Below are 13166 nucleotides of genomic sequence, written 5' to 3'. Positions count from 1 at the left end.
TCAGCCACAATCTCCGTCCCCATCGGGTGACACCGGGGGCAGCACCCCTGCCCTGCACTCTGAGATTGCTCAAGACTGGACAGCCTCAGCCCGCGGAGCCTGAAGAGCCGCAGCCCCACCCCCGCTCTGCACCCCACACCTGCTGGGGCCGCCCTGCGGGCCCCCTGGCCTGGTGTCCCCTGAGAACCGCGAGTGACTCTGCTCAGGGACCGTCCCCTGTGCTGGACACAGGCCTGCATGACCCCCGGGCTGCCCCACATGGGCCAGGGCTGGGGTGCTGGGATCCCCTGCCAGAGCGGGGAGTCCTCCACCCCGTCCTAGGCCCCTGGGCGCCTCTGGTCTCAGAGTCCAGGTGTGGAAGGACCGTGGGCATGAAACAGGTGACACCTGGGGCCTGCACGGGATCCCCAAGTCCCAATGTCCCAAGCTGCTCCTCACTGAGACCCCACGGCCCCCAGAGGGGACAGAACACCGTCCCCGCCTCAGACGAGGACCCAAGGGCAGGGGTGGCAGGAGCAGAGACCCCAGCTCGGGGCAAGGAACTGTGAAGGGGACTGGGGTTGAGGAAACACAGGTCAGAGGACCCCAGAGAGGACCCCCAAGGGTGACACAGGGGTCATTTCCAGGACAAGTGCCCAGAACAGATGCTGGACTTGAGCTAGTGCCCCCCGCACTGATACTCGTGGGGGACGCTCTAGTTTCTCCCTGAACCCTGACGAGTCTGGACCGGCCTGCAGCTGCCAGTTCCCTTTTCTTGGCCCCTTATCAGGCCGCCGGGTCCCCAGCCCGGCCCTCGGCCACGGTGTCCTCACTTCCCCTGAGGTTCCGACACCCCCTCCCTGCCCACCGGCAGCTGGTGCCGCCTCTGTCCTGTGCCCTGCGGGGTCTGACGCTCAGTCGGTGACGCAGCTCAGCGAGGGGCACCTCCGCACGGAGGGGACACAGGGTCCCCACCCCTCCTGGACACCGGGTCCTGCACACGGGGGCGTCCGTGGGCGCCCCCAGGAGGAGGGTATCTCCGGCAGCACCGTGACTCCTGGGCCCAGGGCAGAGGTGGGCACGGTCTGAGCCCCAGTCCTGCTCACTGTCGGCCTCATCCCCCCTTGACTAGCAGTGGGGTTCCAGCCTCCCGTGGGCAGCAACCCCAGTCTGCCTCCTTGCCCTGACCTCATGTGGCTGCACCTCCTTTCTGCCCCTGAGGTTTGAGTGGTCCCCAGAGTCTCCCCCAGCCCTGACCTGACCACACACACACCCCCACCCCCCGCCCCCGCAGGGAGGCCCTGAGGCTGTGGGGCTCTCGCCCTCCCCCCTCACCCACCCCGGGGCTGCACCGCTGTAGCCCCGCCCGCCCTCAGCTCCTGGCCTGGGGACCCTGGACGGAGGCCAAGTGAGAGCTGCAGCAGGGAAGCCCTGAGGACAGACTGGGGGTGGGTGCTGCGGCGCCCAGCTGTCCTTGGGGTGCTCCCTAAGGGGCGTTCGCGAAGGGGAGCTGGCTAAGGACTCCCCGCAGAACCCCACCTTCCCTGCGGCCTCCGCCGTGGCCGCCAGATGGCGCTGCGTTCTCGGGGCCTTGGAGTGTCAGAGTCCGGCCGAGGAAGCTGACTGGCACCCCAACCCAAGCCACCCCCTCTGCAGGTTTTCCGTCCTCCCTGGACGACGGAGGCTCAGGCCAGGTCTCCCCAGGCCAGCCCCTAAGGCCGGGTGAGGCCCCGGGGGGAGTGAGCGCTCAGTCCCCCGGGTTCAGGGACCATGGGAGGAGGGGAGGGGGACTTGACTTTGGGGGGAGTTTCCCCACATCGAGGGGAGGGGGGGCTTCTCTCCTGGGAGGCTGGAAATAGAATGAAGGGAGGAGCAGTTGCAGGTTGCGCCTCGCTGAGCTGGGGTGCCCCGGGTCAGCCCCCACCTTCCAGATCCAAGAAGCAGCTTTGGGGCCCCGTGGGGGCCTGCCCCTGTGTGCCAGCGGCTCAGGATACACAGCCCTGCGGGACCGATGGGGGGGCCCTCTGGCCCCAGGGCCGCTGCTGGCGTACGGGCACCGCCCGAGCCCACACGGGCAGGCGCGTGTGCTCGCTCCTGGAGAGGCGCCCGGTCAGCCACAGCGCAGGGCGGCCACCAGGCCGGACCCCACGCCGCCCGTGCCTGTCTGTGGGAGGCCGGCAGCGCTGAGCCAGCCGCCGAGAGGAGGGAGCGTCGCCCTTGCCTGATGGAGATGGAGCAAGGTGCCCGCCAGCCCGCCCACCCCTACCGGCAGGGCTGCAGGTGTCCCTGGCCGCCCTGACATTGCAACGCCCTCTGTGCCACCTGTCCCCAGCACACCTGTCCCCAGCACGTCCCGCCCACCGCCCGGCTCTGTCTGGCCTGTCTGCCTGGCCTGTGCCCTGGGGCCTCCAGGCAGCGGGCATGTTCTCAGCAACTCAGGTGGCACCTGGCCTAGCTGAGCCCCAAGGAGACCTAGTCATTGGCCCACCTGTCAGCCTCTGTGTCCCTCACCAGAAGGTGCACCCCTCGAGGGCGGGAGGCCATCGCTGTGTCCCCTGTGCTGGACCTGTGCCCGACTGAACCAGGACAGAGCAGGAGGGTCCCTGGGCAGTGATGCTGGCAGTGGGCAGGGGAAGGGGGAGGGGCGGTGGCTGAACCACTGGGCAGAAATGTCTTCAACAGGTTGGAACCAGGCCAGGCTGGTCCCGGTCTCTGAAACCTTCCAGCCGGCCCTAGTCCTGACCACTGACCTGAGCAGGATGTCCAGTAAAGAAGGACTTTGCTCTCTGTGGAACCCAGTCCCCCAGGGTCTTGGGGTCCCCAGCCACCCCTTCCAGCCCATAGACACCCCAGAGCAGCTCAGTGCTGGGCGGGGACACTCTGTGGGGTCCCTGGCCCAAGCTGGGAGCCTGGAGAAGGGACAGATCCTGAGCAAACAGCATGAGAGGTGCAGAAGGCCAAGGGGGGCGCTGCCCCTGATCTGCCCGACGGGTGGGCTCACGCCGCCGCCCTGCGCCAGGTCCACCCTTACTCCGATGTGTGGATGACAGGTCATCTGCTGGCCCACCTGTCCCCGGGCAGCATGAAAGAGGGTCCTGCATCCCCACACAGAAAGCAGGCGGCCTCCCTGGAGGAGGGGTGTGTGCCAGAGTTTCCAGGGTAGTGTGGGGTGGGGAGGGGAGGGCTGCCGTCCGTGGGGAAGAGGAAGAACAGGCACCTGCTGAGAGATGACGCCCCCGCCCCAGAGACCGCAGCAGAGCCTGGAAGGAAACAGGTGGGGTGCGTCGGGATAGGGGACCCCAGGGGCCAAGGGACCGGAGACGCGGGTGGCCCAGGGTCTGCCTGGCCTGCGGCTCCTCGCGACCTGAACGCGGGTGGGTGAGAGGGTGGGCCGGCCTCGGCGGGCTTGGCGTGCTCTTCCAGACAGGAGCCCGGTCCTCTGGCAACGCGCTTGCAAAGGCCACGGCCCCCGGCCCACGTCGGCGTCGGGCTGACGTCCAGGCCCCAGGGCCGTCGGGCAGCTCCCGCCTCTGGGGCTGGCGTGCGACGGTCCTGGTGGCCACCTCCACCTCCCGGGGTCTCGTCTTCCTCCAGACGCGCCCCAGAAAATGTGACTCCGCCAATCGTGTATGGACAGGGGCCTGCGACGTGGCCAGGGACGGAGCCGGCGTCACCTCCCGTGGCTCATGTGCACGCGTCACCGTGGCCCCCCAGCCCGGGCCCCCCACCACCCCGCCCCACCATCACCCCCCTCACCCTCATCACCCCCACCATCACCCCCATCATCCCCATCACCACCCCCAAAACCCCCATCACCCCCACCATCACCCCAAAACCCCCATCACTCCATCACCCCACCATCACCTCAGCTGCCCTGGGTTGCAGCAGCCACTTGGCAGCCCCGAGCCACAGGGCCCCTGGCGGCCACCCGCAGGGGTCGGGCTCATGGCTGCAGGCCGGGGTGCCAGGCAGGGCTCCCTGGGGCCCTCCCGCACTGGGGCCCCTGGGCGGGGCCGGGGCGCTGGGGCTCCAGCCCCCTCAGCCCTGCTCCCTGGGGCCCCAGGGGGTGGCTCAGTCTCAGCAAACAGGAGGTGCCCCCGACCCCACCCAGGCTGCAGCTCCTGCCCAGTCCCCTGCCTCACACTCACACACACGCTCACTCGCTCACACACACTCACACACATGCTCACACACGCTCACACAGCTCACACACACTCACACGCTCTCACACATGCTCACTCGCTCACACATGCTCACACATGCTCACACACGCTCACATGCTCACACACACTCACTCAAATGCTCACTCGCTCACACACATTCACACACGCTCACAAATGCTCACATGCTCTCACACATGCTCACGCACACGCTCACTTGCTCACACATGCTCACACACACGCACACACTCTCACATGCTCACACATGCTCGCACACGCCTATCACATGCTCTCACACACGCTTACACACACACTCACTCGCTCACACATGCTCACACAGGCTCACACATGCTCACTTGCTCACACACGCTCACACACGCTCACACATGCTCACACATGCTCACACACATGCCCACACACACTCACAAACATGCTCACTCGCTCACACACGCTCACACACGCTCACACACGCACAACCTCCTCAGGCGTTTGCACACTCACATGGCCTCTTACACACGCACACACAGTCCCTCACCCCACACCACAGCCACCCGCGCTTCCTGCAGCCCACGTCCACCGTCCACACTCGCCGCCCCATGGCCCGGGGGCCGGGTGAGCTGAGGCGGACGGGAGCGGCCAGGGGCCCGCCCGGCAGGCGGCGAGGCTGTGCAAGGCCCGCGTCCTCGGCCGCCGTCTCCAGTCGGCCAGTGGGCACGAAGGAGGGTCCGTGGGGCGGAGGGGCGGGCAGCCAATCGCCCAGGCTGCCTCGGGGCGGGGCCCCCGCCAGCGTCCGGGAGCTCTGGCGAGGCCCGCGGCAGCGGGAGGGTTCAGGAGCCGGTCAGGGCAGACCTGAGCGGAGGCAGGGGTGCTGCTGCCGAGGGGCGGGCCCCAGGTCAGGACAGTCCCATGCCACCGCCCCCCCAAGGAGTCACCTGCCTGTTGGGGACCTGCAGCTCCCCCAGCCTCCCCAGAAGATGTCATCTCTTGAGATGCTGCAGACCTACCTGATGGGGCACAGCGAGGTGTGAGGAGAGCAGAGTGAAGAGGGGTTCAGGCCAGGAAGGGCAGGGGCGGCCAGGGGGACGAGGGGGAGCAGGGCAGGGGAGGGGAGCACAGGAGGGGTAGGGCAGGGAAGAGGGGCCAGGGGAGGGGGGGAGGCCGGGAGGGAAGGAGAGGGGAGCAGGGGCGGGCTGGGGGTGGGCGTGCAGGGAGGGGCACCCCGAGGATGGGGATTCGGGAGACACAGGACGCAGCCTGAATGCTGCTCCCCAGCCTTGCGGTGGGACCCGGCTGTGCCCCGGCCCCAGGCTCTGCCCCCTCCCTGGCAGAGTCCTGGGAGGCTGGAGGGGGCGGGGTGCCCTGTCAGGCTCTCCCTGCGGCTGGGCTGCTGGGCTCCTTCCGCAGCTGCCGGCTGTTAGGTAACAGCCGCTCCCAGACCGCGGGGGCCGCAGGGACGGACCTGCCACGGGGCGGGCCTGCCCGGGGCTGCACTGGGGCTGCTGGCGGTGCTGGCGGCGAACTCGGGGCAGCGCAGACCGGGCGGCACCCACGGCAGCTCCAGGACCTCTGGGCAGCGGAGCCCCCACACCAGAGCCGCCGGGCCTCCTCCCCGCACCGCCCGCCACCCCGCCCACCGCCCACCAGGCCGCCAGCTCCCTTTGAGGGTGGCCTGGGAGGAGGCTTGGGGAGGGCCCCCCCACGGGAGGGCCCCCCCCACCCCCCCCCACCCCCCCCGCGGCCCCCGGCGCCTGGGGAGCGGAGCTGCTGGAGGCAGCAGCCAGGACCCAGAGGAGAGTGCCGGCCCCCATGCCCTGCTGCACGGTGAGTGCACGCCCCGGCGCGGGACCTGCGCGGGCACAGTGGACAGGCCCTAGGTGCGCCACTGCATGCTGGGGCGTCTGGCCTTGGGGTCTGGAACCGAGTGGGGGCCTGGGGGGAGTGCTCCCGGGAGGCGCCCCGCCAGTGGCCGAGAGGGCAAGCGCATGGGGGTCCCGGGGCAGGGCCTGGCAGCGCCCCCAGAGCTGCTGCCCTCCTCCCTGAGCTCCAGGCCAGCGCCCCCGCCCCTGACTGCCCCCCGGGGAGGAAAGCCTGATAGGCCGGAGGGGCCCCAGAGCAGGATCCCGGCGGTCACCCCTCTGGCCCGACTCTGGGCTTCTGCCACCAGTGTCAGGCAGCAAGGGGCCTCCCGGGGCTCTGGCCTGACGTGGCCTGGCCCGACGGAGAACAGAGCCGAGGTCCCAGCATGCAGAGGAGAATGGTCGGGGCCTGGGGTGTTGTGTGCACAGAGGCCCGGGGTGAAGGCAGGCATAGGACCCACACCCGCCAGGGGCTGGCAGCCACTCCGGGTCTTGGGAGCGGAGCTGCCTGGGCCTGGGGCGCCTGGCACTGTGTTGGCACACGGCGCCAGCTCCTTGAACACAGGCTCCTGAGACAGGAGGGTCGGCCTGGGCGGGGCTCAAGAGATCCTAGGGGTGGGGGCCACCAAGGCCCAAGGGGAGGGAGCAGGCAAGGGTGTGAGCCCTCTCTCCGCCCTGTGTCCCTGCCCTGGGGTGACAGCTGACAGCCAAGCCCCAGAGTCAGCGGAAGGGGAGCCCGCAGGGCCAGCTGCACGCTGAGCTCCCCAGAGCTGCCTCACATGAAGTCCCGCGGGGCCTGCCATGAGCAGCAGGCGAAGGTTACATCTGGTCAGGGTTCAAGCCCCAGCCCGGGGCCTCCCGCCGAGCGTCCCTGGACAAGGCCTGCGTCCCTTTGGGCCTCAAGGGCATGGTGAAGTGGGGGCGGGGTGAGTAGTCGACCGCTTGGCCAAGGTGTGAGAATTCGGGGTGCTCGGTGGGGGCGGGCCTCCTGCCTACTCGTGGCCACCAGACCACTGACCACTCGCACCTCTGCCTTTGGGGCTGACAGGCCTAAGCCCCGGGAGGCGGGTCACTCTGGGAGGCTCGGCTCTCAGGCCAGGCCCAGGACAGGCAGCCGGAGTCCGGTGTCTGTGTCCCCCCCACCCCCTGCCGCCTGCCTGAAGCCGTCTTGGGTGCGCACCTTGGGGGCAGTGTCCGGCCCAGGGAGGCCAGCATCTCCCAAGGAGGCCCAGGCTGGCGGGCACCCCAGGAGACGCTGGTCCCCACCCGCTGGCCCTCGGGGCCGCGACTCCCTTTGCTTATTCCTGGGCGCCTGCCACTAGCCCCGCCTTGGCCAGCCTGGGGCAGGTGGAGGAGGGGCACCAGCTGCCAGGAGACCTCAGAATCTCGTTCTCCAGCCCCCCAGCCCACAGAGAGGGAGCACGGCAGGGGCTGGGGAGGAGTCATCCCCGGTCTGCCCCACTCCCCGAGCGGCCTGTCCCCCACAGAGGGCGGGATGTCCTCTCGGGACTTGAACTGGTTTTGGGTGAAGCCGCCAGCTGCCGAGGCTTAGTTCAGCCTCTCTTCTCCCAGGGGGACCCCGTGTGATGGAGGGGACTCTGGTTGTTGGCAGAAGCCCAGAGAAGGTGTGACTCATTTTGGGTACTTTGGGGTGATGACTTTGGGGGTGCAGTTGTGCTGGTGTGTGCAGGGAAGGAGCGGGGCTTTTCAGGAGTGTGAGGGGAGCTGGCGGCCCCAATTCAAAACTTCTGGCTGGGCTCTGCCTCCCCAGAGCCCCTAGGTGAGTCAGACAGGCCACCCGGCCGCCCCAAGGCCGTGCTGGGCCTGAGCCCGCCACTCCCCCACGGGGCCAGGTCTGCGGCTGTGCTCTGCCACCTTGCTCCCCACTCCGGAGGCGCCGGCCAGACCCGCAGCTCCTGCTGCTCAGTAGAGCCGGTAGACGTCAGTCACCTCCCGGGTCTCCAGGGGCCTTCCTCTGCCCCCCACCCGCAGGGAGACTTCCTTCGGTCAGCCCCGTCTGAAGGCCCAGGAGGCTGGAGAAGGCCGGCCGCCCCGTCTGTCCAGCTGCAGGGGAACCACGCTGACTTCCCCACTTCTCCCAGCAGGGGGCGCTGGGGGGCCAGGTGCGGCTGTGCGGCCCTGGAGGTTGTGGGGGGCCTCGGCCTCAGGGAGCAGGTGGGAAGAGCTGAGACCTGCCCAGCTCGGCCCCCATGTGCACTCAGAGTAGCCCCGTGTGGCCGGGAGCTGGCAGCTCCGAGACCAGGCTGCCGAGACAGTCTGCCGGAGGATGGCCCGTCCCGACCAGGCGCTCTGGGGCACTGGTGCAGCGCAGGAGCCGCTTGGCCCTGGGAACCTGGGCCCGCGGCATGAAATCTCCTTTCACGGGAGGCGGAGGCTCAGAAGGGCCCGGCAGACGGGAATTTCTGAGCTCTTCGGGTGAGGCCCCCAGCCTCTGTCCACCCCCATTCAGGATGCTTTCCTTTTGGAGCAAGACGATGGGGGTTGTTTCCAGGCAGAAGGCCACGCTTCTGCGTGGGAGAGTCCAGCGACTAGCCGCCACTCACCCCCGGGAATGAATTAGCACCAGCTCCTGACCGAGCGGGGTGCAGGCAGTGGAGGCCCAGACACCAGTGAGTATAAACAGAGAATCTTATCCTGGATTTCAGGGGGCTCCATAGGTAAGGTGTACCCCACAAGAGAGCCCCAGCAGGCAGCAAAAACCCAGCTGACCCTTCTCACAGGCTTTGACTCCTGTCCCTAACGACGCTGCTCCTCCAGGAGCAGCAGGGGGCCTTCCCTAAGCTTGGACCTGCAGGTGCCTCCCCCACCCCAGGGGTCTCCACTCTGGCGAGGGTCCCCAAGGCGCAGAAGCTCTTAGTGCTGGCGAGCCCCGCTGATCTGGGCTTTCCTGCCTGTGCTTTCGGCGTCAGGCACGAGGACGGGGGGCAGGTGCGAGGCCAGGGGGCCCTTCCATTCCACCCCGGGCCTGTCAGCGGGGTTGGTCTTTGAGGCGTTCACATGCCTCGGGGCCACCCGTGACTGTGGGTGCCCGGCTCCCCAGCGCGGGGGGGGAAGCCCCTTCTCCCCCGCACGGCCTGTGCTCGCCCGTCAGAGCCGCCGGGTCCGCCCGCGTCCGTCTGTCCTCACGCCAGGCCCACGCTGTGTTCACTCCTGCGCTTTGCGCACTTGAGTCCGGCCGTGCGAGCCCAGCCTCGCTCTTTTCAGGATTGTTTTGCTGCTCAGATTCCCTTGAGAGTCCATGTGAATTTTAGGACGGATTTTTCTAGATCTGTGAAAAAGCACCCCCGGGGCTGGGCCGGGACTGCAGGGAGTGTGCAGACGGCGGGGGCCAGACCCACGGCTCTGTGGGCCCTTCCTGCCGCCCGGCCCTGTGTCCGGCAGGGCGGGGCCCTGGGCCAACGCAGCAGGCTCTGCTGCCGCGTCCAGGCCTGCGCCGGGCATGACAGAGCCCTCGCCCGCAGGCTCCTGGGCGCACTCCTCAGTTCACTACTCTTGGCTCCTCGGCCGCACCGTCACACTCCGGGGCTCAGAGCCACGGAGCCAGCCCGACCCTGGTGCCCGGCGCAGAGGACGCAGCAGGCCCTGCCCGCAGGCTGCCGCCAGATGCGAACCCGCGGCCGGCGTCCCCTCTAAGAGCTGCCTCTGGGACTGGGGGCTGGGCTCGTCCGGCCCGCAGCACCCCGCACTCCCCATGGCCCCCAGGGCCACCACAGCCACCTGTGGGCCCCACGCGGCCGGGCCCGTAGATGGCGCTGCCCCTCCCTGCGGGTAGAGCCAGAGTGGCCAGGTGGGACGGCGCATCCTCTGCAGCGCCAGGCGTTTGCCTGAGTCAGGGCCTGGATGAGCCCTCTGGGGGCCAGGAGTGTGTGCGAGTGCGTGTGTGCACGTGTGTGTGTGTGACAGAGGCAGAGGGGGGCCCACCTGGCAGTGGCCATTCAGGGAGCCCAGCCTGGTGGGCAGGGCCGCCCGCAACGAAAGGGAAATGCTCTGAGTCCAGCGGGTCGCGGGCAGGGGAGGGAGCAGACACCATCGGTCTCCCTGGGGCGAAGGGGAGGGACAGGTCTGGGACATGGTCCTCCCCGGCCCCTCCCCACGCACCCCTGCGCCACTGTGGGGCGAGGACGGCCCTCCCCATCGTGCCATCTCCGGCAACCTAGGTGCTGTGCCAGCTCCAGCCCACAGGCCTGGCGTCCAGTCCCTCCTTGGCCGCAACCTGCGAGGCGCCAGGCCCAGAGCCCCTGAGTTGGGGGAGCGGAGGGCGGGTGCAGTGGGGCCACACATGGGAGGGGCGATGCCAGGCGGGGCGGGCACAGAAACCCCGGCATGTTTTCTCGTTAGTGATGGTCTTGTGGAGGCCTCAGCCCTCGCCCCTCGTCCGGGGGCGTTCTGCAGCCCACCCCGCAGGTGAGCACAGGCTTGGCGGCCAAGGGCCGCACAGCAGAGGGTTGCCCTGGGGTGGATTTGTTCCCGGGCGCTGGGGCAGGTCCTGGCTCGCCGCCTGGCCAGAGCCCTGGGAACGCTGCCGGGTCACGGGGCCAGGACCCCCTCGGGTCGGGGGCCGTCTGAGTCCAGCCACACCATTTCTACTCGGGCCTCAGCTTCCTCACCTGCGACATGGGCCCCTGGTGGGCCTCGCCACTCCCGCTGGCCCCGCTGGCCCCAGCCCGCGCGGCCCCTCCCTGGAGGTGCTGACCCGGGCCAGTTTGTGCCGCTTGTCTTGGCTCCCCAGCCCTCCCGAGCCGGGCGGCTGGGCGAGCCAAGGGGCGGGGGCTTCTGGGGCTGCTCCCTGAGCTGCCGCCCTCCACGGACGGGGCACTGGGCGGGAGCTCGGCGTTCAGCAGCTCTAGACCCCAGGAGCGTAGCCAGCCCTGCCCTGCACTGCACCTCAGCTGCCCCGTCTGCGAGATGGAGCGGAGGGGGCTGCCTCATGGGGCTGCTGGACAGGCTGAGTCCACCTGACTTGGGCAGCCTTGGCCCGGAGCCTGACCGTGTGGGCCAGGGGCTGCCGGGACCAGCCACCTAGAGCCCGTAGGCCCCCGCAGCTGCAGCACACCAATTCTACAGCAGGGGTCTCAGCTAGTGGGGACACAGGGGCCAGCGCCCATGTGGGAGGCACCCCTGGGCTCCCCCCATCTGGCGGAGGCCAGGGCCCCAGGCTGTGACGACCAGAGATGCCCCAGGTATGGCCTCCTGTCTCCAGAGCGGCACCGTGGGCCCGGTGGGATCGCGTTCTGGACACTTGGATGGCAACGTCCCAACCTTACGCTGCGTCCTGCCGGCCCAGGAGCAGGTGCGCGGCCTGTGCCAGCCGCCATAGGCCCCGCAGATGCAGGGGGAAGCCTGTGGCCGCTCCTCGGAGACAGTCAAGGCTACTTCTCCCGCGTCCCCCCTGCCTGGCACCCTGGGGGCCTGACCCTCAGGGCCCAGCTACTCTCCTCGGTGCATTCACAAATGAGGAAACTGAGGCACGTAGCTGCATGAGCTCGCCCAGGCCCGAAGGCTCCTTGGCCCTGGCGGTACAGTCCACCCAGCTCTTCGGCCATCACTGCCCACACGCGGTGGTCAGGGGTGACCCAGAGGCAATTCTACGGCCTCTCCAAAGCCAGGCAGGATCCTCGCAGGGGGCTTTCTGGAAGACCCCCTTCCTACCCGACCATCTGGAGACCCACGCAGTGAGCAGGCCAAGCTCCCCACGCCCCCTCCCCCCAACCCCTATCCCTGGCCCTCAGCGGTGTCATCTCGAGAAGCCAAGCAGCCCCACGCAGCCAGCATCCTCAGGGACTAGAGGCTGCCCGCCTGGCCCTCAGACCCGAGGCCAGGGAGGGGCCTTGCTTTCCTGCCGTGTCCCTGCACAGCACCCTGCAAGCAGCCAGCTCCCTGCTCTGCCGGAGCCCCCGGGGGCCTGCTACCGTGCAGGCCTGTGCTGCCAGGAGGCGCCCCCCTGCCTCACGCGGGGGCGGCCTGGCCCGAGCGCCCTGTGCGACCCCTCCACACCCAGGCCCTCGGAAGGTGACTGCGGGTCAGGCTGGGCCGGGGAAGCCGAGGGCTGGTCTCTAACATGTGTGGGGGGCTGGTGCTGCTGCCCGGGGCGACCCAGCACCCGCTAGCAGGGTGGGTGTGGTGCGAAGGCGGGGGCCAGGCCCGCGAAGTCTCCAGTCCTTGGGAGGGGCAGGCCGAGGGCTCCCTCTGAAAGACTCTGGGCCCTGGCTGGTCTGGGGCCCCCAGAAGTGGGCCTGGCCCACGGTCTGGGCCCGGGAAATGCTGGACCCCGGCAGGCTGAGGACCGAGGTACGGGACCCTCAGGTGGGCCCAGGGAGCTCGCCCCACATCAGGGCCTCCAGGCTGGCCAGGGAGGGGCCCCGCGCTGCCTCAGCTCCTCTCCGGGGTCGTGGAGTCCGTCTTTTCTATGAAGAAAACTGGGGGAGCTTGGGAGACCTCGGGGGCGGGGAGGGGCGACCCACAGAGCATCTCTGGGAGGACAGCTCTCAGCAGGGGGCCAGCGAAGGAGGCCCGGGGTGTGATGGGGACAGGAGGACACCCCGATGGGGACAAGACAAAGGCTCAGGGTCCCTCTTGTGTTCTGTGGCTTCCGTGACTGGGGGAGAAATGGGGGGCGGGGTCCCCCGCCCCGTGGCTGGGGTGCACGGCCGGCCTTCCCATGGCTGTGACCCTGGCAAACACCAGAACCCGTGAGGCCGACCCTCTGGCCAGACCCCCAGCGTCCTGCCCGTTTCTCGCGTGGCGCTGGCACCTCTGAGCCCAGGAGCCCAGCCGCTCGCGGGGTGGCACCGCCCCTCCGCCGCTCCAGCCTGCGGATCCCGCCCGGGTTTTGCTGCCGCCGCGCCCTCCCCTCCCTCCGCCTCCCTCTCGTGGTTGGATCCCTCTTCTGGCATTTCCTGCAGCCGCGGCGCCGCCAGCTGAGCCCCCAGCTCCCGCACGGTAGGAGTGAGGAGCGGGCAGGGAGGGGGCCGGCGGGCGGGGAGGGGTGTGGAGGGGCCCGGGAGGGGGCTAGAGGGCCTGCGACCAGGCCCCCCAGCGTCCTGCCATCCACTGGCGGCCGGCTGCGGGGGTGGGGGAGCCCGGCACCGCAGCCGACCCAGAGGAGGGGCACAGCCGCAGCCCGACGTGCCGGTGCTGGGGGCCCCCAGGT

The 13166-nt window shown here is 69.4% G+C and overlaps 1 protein-coding gene across 2 annotated transcripts in view; it reads left to right on the top strand.

The window, feature by feature from the left end:
* The first annotated feature begins 5930 nt into the window (after window positions 1-5930).
* OSBPL5 (oxysterol binding protein like 5) overlaps window positions 5931-13166 on the top strand; it is a 46848-nt gene continuing 39612 nt past the window's right edge. Inside the window, exon 1 of one of the 2 annotated variants that reach the window (XM_037517395.2) lies at window positions 5931-5960. In XM_037517395.2, coding sequence (XP_037373292.1) covers window positions 5946-5960 — 15 coding nt within the window. In that variant the 5' untranslated portion in view covers window positions 5931-5945. Of the gene's footprint in view, window positions 5961-12908; window positions 12956-13166 lie in introns of those variants that run through there. The other variant, XM_037517396.2, reaches the window with a different exon arrangement.

Source organism: Talpa occidentalis, unplaced genomic scaffold (genome assembly GCF_014898055.3).
Source record: "Talpa occidentalis isolate TD23 unplaced genomic scaffold, MPIMG_talOcc4v2.1 talOcc4.17, whole genome shotgun sequence".
Classification (NCBI taxonomy): domain Eukaryota; kingdom Metazoa; phylum Chordata; class Mammalia; order Eulipotyphla; family Talpidae; genus Talpa; species Talpa occidentalis.
This window is presented reverse-complemented; position numbering and strand designations above follow the sequence as displayed.